This window comes from Drosophila innubila, chromosome X (assembly GCF_004354385.1).
Source record: "Drosophila innubila isolate TH190305 chromosome X, UK_Dinn_1.0, whole genome shotgun sequence".
In the NCBI taxonomy this organism is placed as follows: domain Eukaryota; kingdom Metazoa; phylum Arthropoda; class Insecta; order Diptera; family Drosophilidae; genus Drosophila; species Drosophila innubila.
Genome location: NC_047626.1, coordinates 12,986,197 through 13,003,668, shown reverse-complemented (window position 1 = coordinate 13,003,668; position 17,472 = coordinate 12,986,197). Strand labels below are relative to the sequence as shown.

Below are 17,472 nucleotides of genomic sequence, written 5' to 3'. Positions count from 1 at the left end.
CTTCCGATAAAAGCAACAAAAGCAAACAGAAGAGAGAAATAGTGACAGACGCAGCAGCGGCAACAAAAACATCATCGGCAGCAACAGCCGAAGAAAATCAGCGACAAAAGCGATATGAATAAATGAATTTGCATACGAAAAAGCAAAGCGAAAAATCAGCAGCCACATCAGGCGAATCGAAGTACATAATATTGTGTTCCATAAGCTGCTTGAAAGACTTTAGTTTAGTTTTATTGCTACCCCCAACCGACGACGAAGCATTTGCTCTTAGCTACGAGTACTCGTTTAGTCCTTGCAGTAGCTGTCGAGCGGCAACGCGGCACAGTATAGTACAAAAACAAAAACAAGTAAGCGTAGTATAATTTGTCGGCGCAATGAAGTCGACTTGCATATACCCTACACTCCCATTGTGGCCCATTGAACTTAAGCAAGTCTCAAAAAATGTTTAAATTCAATGATTATACTCGTTTATCAAGCTGTCAAGCCGTTTGAGTAACAAAACTATTCAATGGTCAAAACCGTCTTTAATGATACAAAAATATATTGCTATATTCATACATTGTTCAAGAGCATACTGTAATTATTGTGGACTATGTAATATTTATTAAACATTTCTATGCCGTTTTCGTGTCCTTTAATGTAAGTTATTGTGTTGCGCTTTTAAGTTACGGTTATTGTGTAGAGCATAAAATTATCTTGGAGGTAGCACTTGCATGTAGTCGAGTCAGAGTCAGCGGCGAATACATATTTCGCCGCTGTGACGCTCTCTTGTTCTCTTGGTCTCTCTCTCTCTCGCTCTCTTTGACAAGTTGTCCGCTGCCATTTTGCCTTGTTATTTCACTTCGTACCGTGTTTGCGTTCACAACTCTGTCGGTTCGGGTTCTGCATTTTATTTTATTATTATTATTTTTTTTTGTTTTTCTCTGCTTTGACTTGTGCAGTTTTTTTTGTACATTTGTATGTAAAACTGACCGCGTTTCCACCGACTTTGAATTCTAATGCGAATTCGAATTGATTTCGGTTCAATTGAATAACAATAAATGCGGAAAATTCGCAAATGATGCGAAGGCGACTCTGAAAAAAAATGAGAATTAAGTAAGTATCGTCGTTGTGGCTGTCTGCCTGTTGTGTATGCTCGTGTGTGTGCGTATGTGCCTCTCGTGTGTCTCGATGTGTGTGTGAGCTGTTTATGTACACACATACATTAAAATATTTGCATGTGTGCGTACATGGCAAATCATTCGCAAACAAAAATGCTTTATGCATAATTAAAAGAAAACTTTAAATGTAAACTTTTCACAAAACCCAAAAATATGTAACAAAAAAAAAAAACAAAAAATAACAAGTAAAAACATTGACAAATATTGAGCATAAACTAAACATAAACAAAATTCAAACTTAACTTAATGGGTTAAAATTCCAAATGTTGCACCCTAAATGGTACTCGCTAAATTTGTGGCACTTGCGGCAGGTGATTCTTTTTTATTTTTTGTGCGATCTCATTTGTGGTGGCTTGCGGTAGTTCCAGTTTCACCCAGCCACCTGCTGGCGTGTCTGTCGCAACTTTTTCTAACACATCTTCGACGCTCGTCCTTGGACTTCGGCTGTCCTCGTAAATTCATGTGGCTTACCAAACCTGCTCCTTCTACCTTACTCTTGTGTTGTTAGCATGTAATTAGGCATTCTTTAAACATTTTATCTTAACAATAAGTAGAAACTTGTATTATTATTAGCAAAAAATAATTCAGTGACAACAAATTTAACTGTGGCATTTACCACTTTTGATTCCGATTCATTGAAATTCAAAATTTAAAAGAGGCGCTAAATATGATTTTTAGTGTGACCAAAGGTGAATGTGGAAATTGCAAATACTGATTTCAAATTTGAATTGTATCAGTTACAAGTGTTGTGTGAACAACGAGTGTGAATTCGATAAAAGTAATGTTAATCAATGTGATTTTAAATGTTTTTAAAACGAATAACAAACATAAATACAGCATAATTAAATATTTAATGGCATTCTCTCCATTCTCTCTAGCCCGCCATATCCAGGTGCGATCCAGTAATACCCCTCTGAATAATAATTTTTATGAAACGTTCCCTCGAATATCAAATCAAATTTATCACAGATCGGACTGTTAATCTTTTCAAATTCAAAATAAGTGTTCGCAAATTGTTGGCAATTGTCTCTGGCGTAAAACATCGATACAGTTGGATTTATGTATCGTGTACGCTCCACGATACATTTGGTGCTATCGATATTTTTTACCCCTACATCCCTGCGTGCGGCAACGCTGTGCACACAAGTAGAAGCCAGATTTGATCAAACGGAGCAACATTTTAAACAAAACTAAACGGGTGTTGTTTTATTTTAATGCAATAGAAAGTATGTGTCGTGAATTTAGCATGCAACTAGATAAATAAAAAGTCAACACGAAAACAAACAATACAAATGCCCCGGGACTTCTGTTGCTACGTGCGCGAGTGCTTGTAAGTGTTTACAACTGCATTTCGGTTCAATTCGTTTTTTTTTATTATTTTATTTATTTTTTTTTTTGCATACTCACGTTGAGCCTTTGATACATGTGTGTGTGTGTGTGTGAACAATTTTCTTTTTTTTTTTTTGTTACATTATGTGTACTTCATTTTGATTTTGTTATTTGCGATTCGCTTTTATTTCCTTTATTCGCTGTTTGTTGTCGCTGTCATTTGTGTTACTGCTTCCATCGCCTTCGTTGCAGAGGGTGGTGGCGGCTTCGGCTTGTCATTTTACAGAGAGCAGCAGCGAAGTGTTTGTGTCACAGTGTGTGTGCAATTTGTGAGAAGCGTTTGTTTGTGTGAGTGTGTGTATCAGTGTCGTTAAATCCGTTTTGTGCTCTGTGCATGTGTAAGTGGAAATGGAAGTGGGAAATGGAGGCCGATTTTCTCCTGTTGTGCTGCAATTGCAGCCCAAGAATCGCATAGACGCAGACCAGGCGAAGGTCGAGTTTTGTGTGCTCGATTTTTGTTGTTTCGTTGCGAATTGTATTCGTTGCACCAGCTAACTAATGCCATTAATATTATTATAACCAATTCTCTTTCTTACTCTCTTCTCTCACCTCGCGCTTTGTGGCTTCGTGTGCTCTCACTCTCTGTTGATAGGCAACGCAAAAATGGCGCCTGTCATTTCGCACGCGCGTCGTCTCAACAATAAAGTGACAGGATCAGCCAGGCTGAGAGAGCGCCAAACAAAATTCGTTTTTTCTTTTCATTTTTATTTTGTGTAATTATTCGCCATGTGTTCTCTCTCGCTCTCTTAGCTTAGCCGCCATCAGCATTAGCAACGTCGCGACGCTCCAAGTTTGTTTCTGCCTTTTGTCTCTTTCTCGGTTTTAAATTTTTTGCGCTCACTATTTGAATGGCGTTATAAGCCGCTCCGCTGCTCTCTCATCTCAGTGGCTAGTGTTGTAGTTTCTTCTGGCAGCCCCAGCTGCTACGACAAACTGCTGTTGCTTTCAAACTCGTTTTGATTTTTGGCTACCTTTGTGAATGGATCGGAGGATGGGGTCGGCGTCGGGGGGCAGCGATATTAACAGGGTGTAAGCGACAGATAGTCGCAAAGCGACGCGTGTCTTGCAGTTCTACTATCGTAGTTCTCGTAGCTTTCTACTCATCCTTTTTGTCTCTTTGTCATTCTCTTGCAGTTCGTGTTCCTTTTCGCCGAGTTCCGTTGCCAATGAATTCCACATGGCGTATACTTGATACTTTCTAATACTTTTCAAGTGCAATCTGAAATGAATTTATTTAAACCAACTAACGAAAACTATAATTTTATTAATTGTACTCGTATACAGAATAAAATGGGTACTTTGATTATAACAAATGTTAGTTTTGGATTAAACATGAAACATTAATTTAAGAAGTGTGGAATTTATACAATTATTTGTTTTGTATAATTCGCAGGTAGTCAACAAATGGGACCAAATCACAACGACTTCAAGTGTTTACAAGTGCAGCTAGAGATTTGTCACTTTCACGCTGACCGCAAGCAGCAGCAGGAGCTGGATCAACTGGCGAGTGAATCAAAAGCGTCAAAATAGGAGCGTCGACATCGTCGACAGCAGCGTCACAAGCTTTGCCCGGTGACGGCTCGAGGATGTCGGCGCGCAAGCCACCAACAGTAGCAGTAACAACAACAACAGCAGCAGCAACAGCCGAAGGAACAGGATCAAAGCCTGATAACAATAATGTAGCTTCGCCTACGATAGAGATGGAAGCGTCCCAAGGGGACGAAGCAACAACAACAGGGGAAACAACAGCAACAGTTGCAGCAGGAGAATCATCAGCAACAACTGCAACAACTGCATCTGGTGATGCCGAACAGGATCCGGATAAAGATCAAGATCGAGATCGAGAAACGGATAAAGATAGCAACAAAGCGTATCATCCGTCACCATTAACAACGGAATGCGGCTCGCCACGAAAGACGCACAGTGATAGCTCCAGTTTGGGAAAGAATCTTCGTGTCACGCGGCATTCATCGCCACTGCTTCTGCTCAACTGCTCTGGAGGGGGAGGCGGCGGCGGAGTGAGCGATGGGGAGGAGCTACCAAGTGGCAGCAACAGTAGCCAAGGCAGCCAAAGAAAGAGCTCCGCCGATCGTCAGACATTAATACGTGGCCGCAAGTCCATTAAGGATCTGAAAGAAGTGAAGGAAGCAGCCGTTAAGCTGCTGGAGGAATTAAACGTTAAGGACGCAACTTATGAAATGGATTCCGAGGGAACAATTATGATACTCCCAGAACAGTATGTAAAAGACCAAAAGGATACGAAAGACACAAAAGATACAAATACCAAGTCAACGGTGGACGGAGATAAGGACTTAAAGGACTCTAAAGAAAAGGATAAGGACAAGGAAAAGGAAACAACACCAACTCCAACGCCGGTTCCGATTCCGACTCCGATAGTCCAGCCAACTCCGACACCGACTCCAACTCCTACGTGCAATCGTGTTACTCGCAAAGCGCATGCCCAGGAACTCGCATTGGCCAACAACAATACACGGGTGACCCGCAATCGGCGTCAGTCCTCGACGGTCAACAATGAACCACAGCTGCCTGCCCGTGGGCGACGAAAAAGGCTAGCGCCACCGGATCCCAAGGAGTTTTTGAAACGCAAGCGATCCGACGATGACACAGAGTTGGGACTGAAATACGGAAAGCTGGAAGTCAAAGAGGAGGAGGATGACCATGAGTCGAGCACGACCTCCCTGGGCGCCGATGAGTCGACGCCGGCCAAGTCAACGATAAGCATCAAGGTAGAACTGCCGGATAGCGAGGAGCAAATCACAGTCGCCACCGCCGCCTTGACCTCGCCAGCAGGAGCAACACCAGCAGCTGCGGTCACGCCCACACAACAGTCGGGGAACAGGCGCGGACGTGGCAGACCTCAGACAAAGGTGACACCTTCGACGAGCAACAGCAACACCGCCAGCAGCAGCACTACAACAACAGCAGCAACAACAACAACAACCAGCACACGAGCCACACGTCACAGCAAGGCGGGATCCCCAGGTCTGCTCGCAGCAGTGACGCCAACGGAACCAACGCCGCCAAAGCGACGGCGTGTTGGATCCGCTAATCGCAGTCTGTTGGTCGCCAAGGCAACATCGGCCAGCTCTAGTTCTCTGGCAACCAGTTCGCACGGTGGCGCTGCTGTTGATGAGGACTCCAAGGATAGTCTGGCCTCCTCCTCCATGGACGATCTGCTGTTGGCCGCGGCAGAGATCAAGCAGGAGAAAATGACGCTCGACTTTGATGAGAGCTTTGTCGATGCTGTTACAAAGCCAACAGAGCCACATCCGGAGCCAGAGACAGTTGAACATATCAATTCTGCCGAGGATGCACATGCTTCCACCAGTGCAGCCTCCTCCAATGGCATTGAACCGCTCACGGTCGATACGGATACGGATACATGCAAACCCTCTGGGAATGTGCTTGGCCAGATCGAGGAGGGGCCTGACCAGGTCAAGGGCCCCGCTCCTGAGAGTGAGGCAGAGGGAGACAGAGACGGAGAGGGAGAAACTGAATCGAATGAGGCTGGCAAAGCGCCCTCGCTGAGCCCGGAGATGATTAGCGAAGGCGTCAGCGCCATTAGCGTTAAGCAGTTCTATAAGAAGCCCGAGTTCCTGGCCAACAATTTGGGCATTGAAAAAGATCCGGAGCTGGGCGAAATTGTCCAAATCGCGACTGAGGCACAAACGTCAACAGTTGATGGGGAGACAGAGACGGAGAAGGACACGGAGACGGACAAGGAGACGGATGTTGCCGCAGATGTTGAAGCTGAGATTGAAATGGATGGAGGTGATGTTGAGACAAAACACGATGATTCCTACTCAACGGGCATGGGAGAACTTCGTGTCGATGAAAGCGGTGATGAGGTGGATCTGCTTAAACAGAAATCCGACTCTGTAGAAGAAGCAGAATCTGGAGAAGCAGAAGCAGAAGAGTCTGGAGAGGCAGCAACAGAAAAAACTGAAACAATTGGTTCGCCGGGCGAGCTTAATGGCGAAGAGACTGAGCTGCAATCCAAGACGGATGACTATGATGACTTTGAGAGTGAGATTATGGAGCAGCTGGCCAAAGAAGGCGTAGTGGATGCTAGCGGCAATGCGCTTAGCGCCACCAAACAGATCCAGGAAGAGCCACTGCAGCAGCTGCCAGAGATTGAATGTGATACGGTCAAGCAGGTTGAGGAGCAGGCGGCGGTGGTGGAGGAGGAGGAGGAGCAGAATGAGCAGGGTGAGGACCAGAAACAGATGCAGGAGCAGGAAGAGGAATCGGAATCAGCAAAGAAACTAACAGATGGGGACAATGAAATGATGCTCGCCTTGGAGGTGGAACCGTTTACCGAAGAGCAGGAAGCTGAAGCCAATGCTGAAGCCGATGACGACACAGAGATGCAGATCCTAACTGATGACTGCTCCGAATATCCAGAGGAGAACAAGGAAAATGTGTCCACATTGGCCACAGATGACATCGTTGTCGTCGCCGCTGTTAGTCATGAATCAGCCATGAATATCGAGCTGGCCATAGACATGAAGGCTGAAGAGAACGTTGCTGCCAAACTGGGCGGGGTTAAGGAGGAGCAAAAGGATCAGGATGATGAGATACCATTGGCTGCCATTGCCGCCGAACAGAAGACGTTGCCCAACTTGGAGCCGACCAAAACTGAAGCCAATGGCAAGCCAATGAAGCTCCAGGATGTCGAAGAGGATCTGCGACGCCAAAAAGAGTTCCATTTGCAGAATCTTGGCTTGCTGACCCATCAGGCAGCCGAGCAGCTGCGCCAGGAGTACATCCAGGAGGCGCACACCCGTGCCGTGCATCAGCAACAAATGCAACAGCAACAACAACAACAGCACCAGCAGCAACAGAGTGGCAAGAGATCAGCTGCCAAAGGCGGTGGTGGCAGTGCCTCTCACATTGAGTCTAGTGGCACCCTCAAAACTGTCATCAAGCTGAACCGCAGCAGCAATGGCGGCGCCGGTGGTGCCAGTGGTGTGCCCACCGGAACTGTCATACACGGCGGTGCCGGGAGCGCTGCTGGAGTGGCTACCTCAAATATGGGCAGTGCCACACGCAAGGGTGGCGCTGGCATCGGTGGTGCAGGCGGTGCAGGCAGCTCGGCGCATGGTGTGCGTCGCCAATCGCTCAAGATGACATTCCAAAAGGGTCGGGCACGTGGTCATGGTGCGACAGACCGTGCGGCCGATCAGCATGGTGCCCATGGTGCCGAGGACTCGTACTACACCATACAGAATGAGGTAAGTAACTAAAATTTACCGCAATCTGAGCTGAACAAAATGAAACTAATTCTTTCATATTTCCATTTACAGAACGAAGGTGCGACGAAAACCAAATCCAATTTGAATTCGGGTAACACTGGCCATGGCCGAAAGACAAATAACCGTTTTAGTTCTACTAACAACAACAACAACAACATCAATAACAACAGCAGCCAACAACAGCAACTGCAACAACAACAACTAAAACAACTACAACAACAACAACAGCAGCACCGCCAACAAAACAACGCGTCCAGAATTTGCCTGGGTGTGTGTTGAGAGTTGAGAGTTGGATGTTGAAAGTTGAATGTTGATTTTGTTATTTTTAGTTTTGTTTCCTATTGTTGCTCATCACTTTCCCCATCCTCATCCCCCCCCACTAACTTCGTTAGATTCAAGACCGATTTTGCAATGTTCGCTTAAATATTAACTAAAAGTTGCATTTTGAATTTGACATTAATTTTTAATACATTTCGCTCATTTAGGTTAAAAACGACATTCTGAGAAAAACGCATTTAAATTTCGGCTTAAATTAAGTAAATTTAAAATTTTTGCACTACCAAAATCATATGAATATTATGATTAAACAATATAGAACAGGACATCAAAAATATTTCTGCTTCATCAACTAAAAATTGGTTTTTTTTTGTTTAGTTACGACAGTTTGAAAATAAGTGAACGATATTTGACATAAAAAAAATCATGAGACCGTAAACATTGCAAAAATGGTTTTATCGCATCTATATATATATATGTTAGAGATGTTCAATTAAAATACAGTCAGAACTCTTGCATTAGGTTTAATGAGTTTCCAATATTCATAGATTTCTGAATAGATTTTTTAGCGGAATGTCATTTTGATCAAGATTTGGCCTCTAAATTCATTCTGTACTCAATTTTTGTTAATTTAAAAAATTTAATTATTTCCGACCAAGATTCGATTTCGTTGGTAAGGGTCCCCCCTTTGAAATTTTGAAAATTCAAAATTTAAAATCTCAAGTTATCACTTTTAATCAACTCCCTATATCATAATTAGTATCAAAGACTACTTTTAACATGATTCTGAGACCTTTCATTTTTTTGTAAAAAATCATGATGAATTGGATAAAAATTTGGACCTGTAAAGTGGCTAAATCCGCAGTCTGAACAACTTCAAACTGTCATAGCTTGATCAAAACTGAACCGATTTTCAAGCGGAATGTCATTTTAACCATTATTTGGCATTTTATTTCATTCTGCATTTAAATTTTTATTAATTTCTTAAAAAAAATATTTTCCTCTAGATTCTATCAGAAATTGATTTCGATGCTAAGGGTCCCCCCTTTGAAATTTCGAAAATTCAAATTTTTAAATCTCAAGTTCTCACGTTTAATCAACTCCTTATATCGTAATTAGTATAAAACAACACTTTAAACTTGATTCTGAGACCTTTCATTTTTTTGTAAAAAATCATGAAGAATAAGATAAAAATTTTGACTTGTAAAGTGGTTAAATCCTCAGTCTGACCAATTTCAAACTGTCATAACTTGATCAAAACTGAACCGATTTTCAAGTGGACAGAGTTTTATATATATTGATTTTCTAATAATAATAAAAATGGGCTGTTATATCGCAGGCAGCAGAAAAGTATGGATTATGAAATATTGTATATTTTCTTTTTCGGCGGAAAAATTCTTTAACAATCCTACTAAATGACTTGTTATTTTACTCCAATTAGATTCATCCCATTCTGAGGGACATGGCGGTCAAATGGATCACGGCTTCTATCAGATGGTGAAGAAGGACGAGAAGGAGAAGATACTCATACCAGAGAAGGCATCTTCCTTCAAGTTTCACCCGGGTCGCCTGTGCGAGGATCAGTGCTACTATTGCAGCGGCAAGTTTGGCCTGTACGACACACCCTGCCATGTGGGCCAGATCAAGTCCGTGGAGCGTCAACAGAAGATTCTAGCGAGTAAGTGCAGCAGTCACATTGATTGCCCAAAATGAGCGCATATTTAATGGAGGCTTCGCTTGTTTCCCTTTCTTGTTTGCAGACGAGGAGAAGCTGACGGTGGATAATTGCCTGTGCGATGCCTGCTTTCGCCATGTGGATCGGCGTGCCAATGCCCCCTCCTACAAGAAGCGTATCTCTGCTCCGGGACACTTGGAGACGAGCAACAACAACAACAACGCTGGCGGTGGCAACGGGAATAGCATGGATAAACATTTTGCTGGCGATGCTGGTGGGGATGGTGAATTTGCGACGACATCATCAGGCGCCGTATCCGGGGCGACGGCTCAACGCGTGTGCGCCGTTAAGGATTGCGCCGATGGTGCCAGCCATTCTCTACGGCGCAAGTGCGTCCGCAAGACCGTTAAGAAGTGCCTGCTCAACTTCGAGATACCAGTGGGTACCTCAAACGTTTGGCTCTGTGAGCCTCACTACAACACCGTCATCCAATCCTCCGGCTGCGTCCTGTGCAAGCGTCGTCTGGGCAAGAATCACATGTACCATATAACCTCAGTAAGCATCAGTGATTTGTGATCTCTCTTTATTTGTATACTCATATATCACCCACTCCCAGCAGGACACTGATCGCTTGGAGAAGGCCCTCGCCGAGATGGGCATTCCTGTGCAGCTTGGCGTCGGCACCGCCGTTTGCAAACTGTGCCGTTACTTTGCCAATCTGCTGATGAAGCCACCGGACAGCACCAAGTCCACAAAGGCCGAGTTCGTCAAGAATTACCGCAAGAGGTGAGCTTACAAGTCCTGATCAATGGGAAAACAAAATGCCAAATATTAGGAAAAACATTTCAAGTCCAAAAATTAGAAGAATATCTTGTTAGTTAACATTGGAACACGTGAGTTTGAATTTTGCATGTGCATCTGGTGCAATGACGCATGTTGATGCATTTCCCCTCAACGTGTGAGAGAGTTCGCTATAAAAGGAAGTATTTCAGTACACAGAGGGGAATGTACGCTATTCAGAGAGAGAGAGAGAGAGAGAGAGACATTTCATGTTGTGGCTCGTAGCGAAAAAGAGTGAGTGAGAGCATGAGTGAGGCACGAGGCACACACAATGTAATTGTGTGTAAAATGTTGTCTGTCTGTTGCTTCAAGCCAAGAAAAGAAGGTGAGAACGGATCGTGCGTGTAAATCATTAAACAGTCGCCAAGAACCGGGCAACGGAGTCAGATATTTCGCGGAGCACTTGCAATAATTAAAGTTACATACAATAAATACTTAAACATAATTGTACTGTCTGTTGTCTCTTACTCATTACCTGAACCTCATAATTAATCTTCAGGTTTTGTTATCTTAAATATAAAAGTATCTTCGTCTTAATGAACCGATCGTATGAATCAATAAATAAGTTGTTTAATACTTTTGTGTTGCAGTGTTTCTGGACTTACTAGAACACATATTCGCTTTGTTGTTGCGCTTAATGTTGACAAATCCACGAGCTGGGCATATTATATCCTTTAAATTGTCTAAAAACTGAAGTCATGTGTAATTTTCTTTCAAAAACATGTTCAAGATACTTATTAAATGTAATTAATTGAATTAATTCATTAAACTGAGCATACCGACTGCTCATTTAAATAACTTCGGTTTTTCGATATTTTTGAAATTTTTCTTAAAGTTTTACTTGCTAAAGGGCTTGATATACTGAAAGCGAAACGATTGCGAAATGAAAACTCCATATAAAAAAAACAGGAAATTAATTTTTTCGTTGTTATTTTTTATATAAAGTTTTTTTTTTTTCTCGGTCGTTTCGCTTCCAGTGTTACGTGACCTTAAGATGTCAGATTAATGTAATTTAAAAAAAATAAAGAATTGCCGATCACGCAGAGTTTTGCGTTTTTCAATTTCAACTCAAAACCAAGAATCAACGTGATTTTAACCTCAAAAATTTTACACGTTTTTCAACTTAAATAATGCAGTTTATCTTTGTGTTTTTTTATTCCGCACAATTTTAACATACCGTCGCTAAGGAAACGCCCATAAATTTTATTTTTCATTTTCCTAATTTTTGCTTTTTAATTCTATTTTTTTAATTTTAATTTTTATTTTATATTTATTGTTTTATTTACAAAATTCGTATGCGAGAATATTATTTGTAACTGGTTATTGCTTCTATTTACAGGCTGCTAAAGGTGCACAATCTGCAGGATGGCAGCAATGAGGTCTCCGAAGCGGATGAGGAGGATGTGCGAGCCACAACCTCAACAGCTGGAGGAGGCGGAGCAGGAGGAGGAAGCGGAGGTGCTTCCACAACGTCGGCCGCTTGTGATGAAGGCTCTGCGGATATGCCAATGGTAGTGGACTATGATGGGCCAACGGATTCCAACTCGAGCAGCTCCTCAACGACGCCCATTGGCCATGGAGCAGGCACCAGCAGCAGCAGCAGCAAACAGATATCCAAGCTGCAGGCCATACTCCAGCAGAATCTGTCTGGCGAGACGGCGGCCAATTCGAATTCCAATTCCAACTCGAATTCCAATTCGAATTCGAATGGCAAAGCTAAGGTCGAAGCGGATATCTCGAATGTGCTGCGTGGCAATCCAAACATCTCGATGCGCGAACTCTTTCACGGCGAGGAGGATTTGGGAGTGCAGTTCAAGGTGCCGTTCGGATGCAGCAGCAGCCAGCGTACGCCGGAGGGTTGGACACGGGTGAGCACGTTCCTGCAGTATGACGAGCCGACGCGCCGCTTGTGGGAGAAGCTGCAGAAGCCATATGGCAATCAGAGCTCCTTTTTGCGTCATCTCATTCTGCTGGAAAAGTATTATCGCAACGGGGATCTAGTTCTCGCCCCGCACGCCTCGCCCAATGCCAGCGTTTACACGCAGACGGTGCGTCAACGTCTGAATTCCTACGATCATGGTCATTGCGGCGGCCTTTTTCAGGGCAATGCCTCGACAAAGACGAACGCCAGCTCTTTATCACCCAATGCCCAATCCAATGCCAATGCCAATGCCAACTCCCACTCCGGCTCCGGCTCCAGCTCTAGCTCCAACTCCTGCTCTCCTCACGCACAGACCCAAGTCACTGTCAGCTCGAATGCTGCATCTGCATCTGCATCCTCTGGTGGTGGCGGTGGTGTTCTCGCCAATGCTCTAACTGAGCAACAGTCAAGCCAGGCAGAAGCTGTCATTCCACTGGTGGAACTAAACGATGATGATGATGATGACGAGTATAATAAGATGGAGGAGGAGGTGTCCTACTACTCCTCGGAGGTGGGTCTCATGGAACGCCTACGCAATGTCTCCGTCGACAAGCTGACCAAGCAACTCAGCTCGAATGCGGTCACAATCACAGCGCGACCCAAAGACAGTCTCAACAAACGGACTGCAACTGCAGCTGGAGCTGGAACTGGAGGTGGATCAGGATCTGGATCAGGATCAGGAGTAACTGCAACTGCTGTGCTTAACGAGGAGCCACCGCAAAAGGTGTCTAAGGATGCACCTCCACTAGTGCCCACTAGCGCGGCAAATAGTCGCAGCATCCTAAAGACCAATCTGCTGAACAAGGCCGTTGAGATTGTGCCACTTGCTAGTCACCAACAACAACAACAACAACAGCATCAACAGCAGCAGCAACAGCAGCAACAACAACAACAGTCCAACAATAAACCCGCCTCCGTTTCCGGTGAAAAGCCACACAAGTTGCTGGACATGGCCATTAAGTTGGCCAGCCATGCTCACAACGAGACCGCAGCATCCGTGGCGTTGCTCTCTCTGCAGCAGCAGGCACACACACTCACACACACACAGAAGCAGAAACCTTTGACGGCAACAGGCAGCACAACACTTACGCCCACAATCCTGCAACAACAACAGCAACAGCAACAACAGCAGCTGTCGTCTGCAAAGCCAACAAAGAATGTGGCACAACTGCTGAGCTCGCCACCAGAGCTGATTAGTCTGGAGCGGCGCCGCAGCAGCGGTGCTAGTGGTGCCAGTGGTGGCAGTGGTGCTGCTGCTGCTGCTGCCACAGTTCCCTCTTTGGCTGGTAGGCGCTTGCAACTGCCGCGCACTGGAGCAGCTGGCGCTGGAGCTGGGACGCCCAGTGTGATCAAGTTGCCGGACTCGTTGTCGCCGCAGGAGCGTCAGGACAGCAAGAGCTGGAAGCCAACGTTGATACCGCTGAAGGAGCAGCACCGGGTGCCAAACAAATCGCCAACGCTATTCCAAACCGCCGACGGACGCCGTCTGCCCGCCCAGGTGCAGGTGCAGTCCGGTGGCAAGCCGTACCTCATCTCCATCATTGACTACAACCGCATGTGCATTCTGCGACGCGAGAAGCTGATGCGCGATGCCAAGCTGAAGCCTGGCCAGTCACAGGCACAGACTCAATCTCAGTCGCAGTTGCAACAGCAACAGCAGCAGCAGCAGCAACAACAACGGCAGCAACAACAACAACAACGGCAGCAACAGCATCAATCGCTGCTGCAGCAGGTGCAATCGCAGCGGCAGCAGCTGGAATCGGAGCAGCAGCAGCGGCAGCAGCAACAGCAGCCGCAAACGGAACAGCAGCAACAGCAATCCATGTCCGCTGGACTGAGATTGATCAGCAAGATGACAGCAGCAGAGCAGACTGCACGTCATCAGTTGCAGCAGCTGCAACAACAACACCACAAGCAGCAGCAGCAGCAACAACAACAGCTGCCAACGCTGCAGCCTGGAGGTGCCAGCAGCGGATTGCGTCTGGCGCGCTTGGCACCGAAGCCAATGCCACCACTGAGCAATCCACAAAATGCAACTGGAGCCAGCTCACAGTCGTCGAACTATCCGCCAATGTTGGTCAATGCATTGACAGCGGCAGCACCCGCCAGTGCAGCCGGCAATAGCAATGTCACCTTGGACAGCAACAGCTCCTGGTTGTGGAACAACTTTCCCGATGCCACTCAGTATCTATTGAATGGAAATGGTAGCGCAGGTTCTTCTCCAGCTGTTGCTGCCAAATTGCCACATCTCACAGCGAAGCCGGCGGCAACTGCCACCAGCGGAGGCGGGGGCGGGGTAGTTGGTGTTGGTGGTGTTGGTGGTGGCGTCACCTTCACACTGAAGCAGCAACAGCAACAACAACAGCAGCAAAAGCTCATCGACAATGTCATCATGTCGAAAATACCTAAAAGCCTCACAGTCATTCCGCAGCATATGGGAAGCGGAGCTGGAGGAGATGTTGCCGGCGGGGCAAAGGAATGAGTACTAACAATCAGCAACAATAAAAATCTGCAACTACAACTAGAAATACAACCCAATCCTGCCAGTGATGATGGGAAAGCGAATCAAACAGAACCATATAAGGATAAGAACGAAGAGCATCTGCATTTTAAAAGAAACAACATAATTATTTTAAAAATAAGAGAGAGAAAAAGAGAGAGAGCAGAAGCAAAAGCAAAAGCAAGTGCGGATCAGATATCAAAATCAGATTTGATTATGATAATGATGACAATGCAAATTCCATAATATATTATCATAATAGTCGAGAAGATATATTAAGATATTTTATATTTAACACAAATTGATAATGAAACTCCCCCAAAATCAACATCAAAACACAACAAGAAAGAAAAGAAATGATGAAAAGAACATATACACGTTAAGATTAGGGTCTAGAATTACGCATAGTTTACTACATATACAGCTAGAGTTGAAAACTATACAAATAGAAGAGATAGAGATACATAGCAAACAAAAACAAAAGAACGAAGAAGAAATTGAAAAATTCAAAGGCAAGAGATTTACACAAAATATGGTGTGTATGCTACGATAAAGATAGAAATACGCTAGATATATACTATATATATATATATATATATATATATAAAGGGTAGTAGTATTAGTGTTTGGGGTGTGTTTTATTGAATCATTTTTAAGTACGCCTTTAAAGTTAACATCGTTACACGATACTGAGAACAGATATACCATACATATACATTATATATCTCCCATATATATTTACACACATAAACAAACAAACAAATATATTTACTATATTTTTTTATTAGATTTTACCGCACATCAATTCAATGGGCATTCGTGTATTATATATACCAAATTGCTAATGGTTAGCATACATGCATACATTATCTGATACTATATAGGATCCAACTATATACACAAATCAAAACCGACAGAGACAGAAGAGTTAGAAATAACGAAAGAGAGAGAGAGGAAGAGAGAGTGCAAGTAGAGCACAAACTAAACTATATGTATGTAATAATCGACTATATGTTTATATATGTTGTAGCATGATAACCCCAACACCACGATAATCTAACCCAAACTACCCCCGCAGGTGCTGTAATGCTTAGGGATTGGGGTTGGTTAGAGTTGGGGTGATTTGTGTGTTTGTAGGGCTTCGCAGGAATGCTCTTTTTACAGACTTTAGTTTGTGCAATCTGTCTTTATCCGAATGTCTGCCAGATTGGTTTCTCCACACACACAAACACACACACATTTACAAACAACAGTTAGACACAGTTACTTTTATAGGTATTTTTTTTTTTTTTAAATTAACATTAACAAACAGACTATAAATCTAAACAATTAAAAAAAAGGATGAACCTAACTAATCAACAAATGGAATTAACGTTTCGATTATAGATATCTAATTTATATTTCATTTCAATTATTATTATTTGTACATATTTATATACACAGTAAATATAAACGAAAACAAAAAACAACAAAAACTAATCAATAAAATCGATAATTAATTTACATAAATTTAAACCCATTCCCTATTCCTCAGCACATGAAGTGTTCAAATTCCATTTTTCATTTCGTTCTCTGTGGTTGCTTCTATAATTTTCTTTTAGTTCAATGTTGTCCTTACTGACATCGGTATCGCTAACGGTATCGGCATCAACAATGCAACAAAACGATCAATCACAAGAGGTCAATAAACTGACAATGGCACTCAAATCACAAAAGCTTTCAAATGCAAAACAAATTAATTATATGTATCTGATATATATATATATATATATAAATTTAAGGAAGAGGTTTAATTGTGAATTAGCTGATTAAGCATAGTTATATTTATACATATGAATTCAATTGTTGTTGTTAAACATTGAAAAATGTATTTATAAACCAAACAAAAATCAAATTATGAATGTTGAGAATATTTTCGGTTGTCGTCGTTTTGCCTAAAAAAAAAGAAAGAGAAAATAGTTATTTCTATATATACAGAAATTTATATATAAGAAAACATACAAATACATATATATATATATATATACATATGCTTTCCCAAGTTAAGCCCGCTTAAAATAGGGCTTAGGGATCTAGAGACATACCAGTATCCAGTATATAAACTGATCTAACTGATGCACATTTGCCTTTAAGAACTTGGTTTTTACATTGTGTGCATGTGTGAGTCATTGTGTATGTGTGTGAGTGTTTGTATGTAAATGAAAATGTAAGCGTGTGTGTACATAATGTTGACTTATGTATTCTAATGATAAAAAAAAGAAATAAAACTTGTATACCAACTACCAATTACACTTATTTATGCATTAATTTCAGTTCATGTAAACATAAGCGAAGATCAAATCCCATTTAGATGCGATCTCCAGTCTTTTGTTACCATCAAAATGAAATTCAAAATAAACCCCATATGATAAGTACTGCAAATACAACTTTGTTTT

The 17,472-nt window shown here is 43.1% G+C and overlaps 1 protein-coding gene and 1 long non-coding RNA gene across 3 annotated transcripts; one reads left to right on the top strand and one right to left on the bottom strand.

Annotated features, from left to right (window-relative positions):
• Positions 1–547: 547 nt before the first annotated feature.
• LOC117794317 lies at positions 548–3,802 on the bottom strand. The gene is made up of 2 exons (XR_004618407.1): positions 2,568–3,802; positions 548–1,074 (listed from the first exon to the last, which is right to left on the bottom strand). It is a non-coding gene; the product is annotated as an uncharacterized LOC117794317 (long non-coding RNA).
• LOC117794283 (serine-rich adhesin for platelets) lies at positions 974–17,458 on the top strand. 2 transcript variants are annotated; one of them, XM_034634880.1, is made up of 8 exons: positions 974–1,095; positions 3,943–7,804; positions 7,877–7,883; positions 9,543–9,779; positions 9,862–10,331; positions 10,393–10,562; positions 11,956–14,155; positions 14,306–17,458. In XM_034634880.1, the coding sequence occupies exons 2-8, from the start codon at positions 4,136–4,138 to the stop codon at positions 15,017–15,019; spliced, it is 7,467 nt and encodes a 2,488-aa protein (XP_034490771.1). In that variant the 5' UTR covers positions 974–1,095; positions 3,943–4,135; the 3' UTR covers positions 15,020–17,458. The 2 variants fall into 2 exon arrangements, with proteins under 2 accessions (XP_034490771.1, XP_034490770.1); XM_034634879.1 differs by lacking the exons at positions 974–1,095; positions 9,543–9,779; positions 9,862–10,331; ... (1 more) ...; positions 11,956–14,155; positions 14,306–17,458 and adding an exon at positions 2,270–2,490 and having other exon boundaries at positions 7,877–8,173.
• Positions 17,459–17,472: the final 14 nt, after the last annotated feature.

Excerpts from the sequence above, each read along its gene's own strand:
- LOC117794283 (XM_034634880.1), top strand. The coding sequence starts at position 4,136 with ATGTCGGCGCGCAAGCCACCAACAGTAGCAGTAACAACAACAACAGCA. Across the intron at positions 10,332-10,392 it reads ACATGTACCATATAACCTCA|CAGGACACTGATCGCTTGGA; the intron begins GTAAGCATCAGT and ends ACCCACTCCCAG. Across the intron at positions 14,156-14,305 it reads TGAAGCCTGGCCAGTCACAG|CAGCAGCGGCAGCAGCAACA; the intron begins GCACAGACTCAA and ends GAATCGGAGCAG.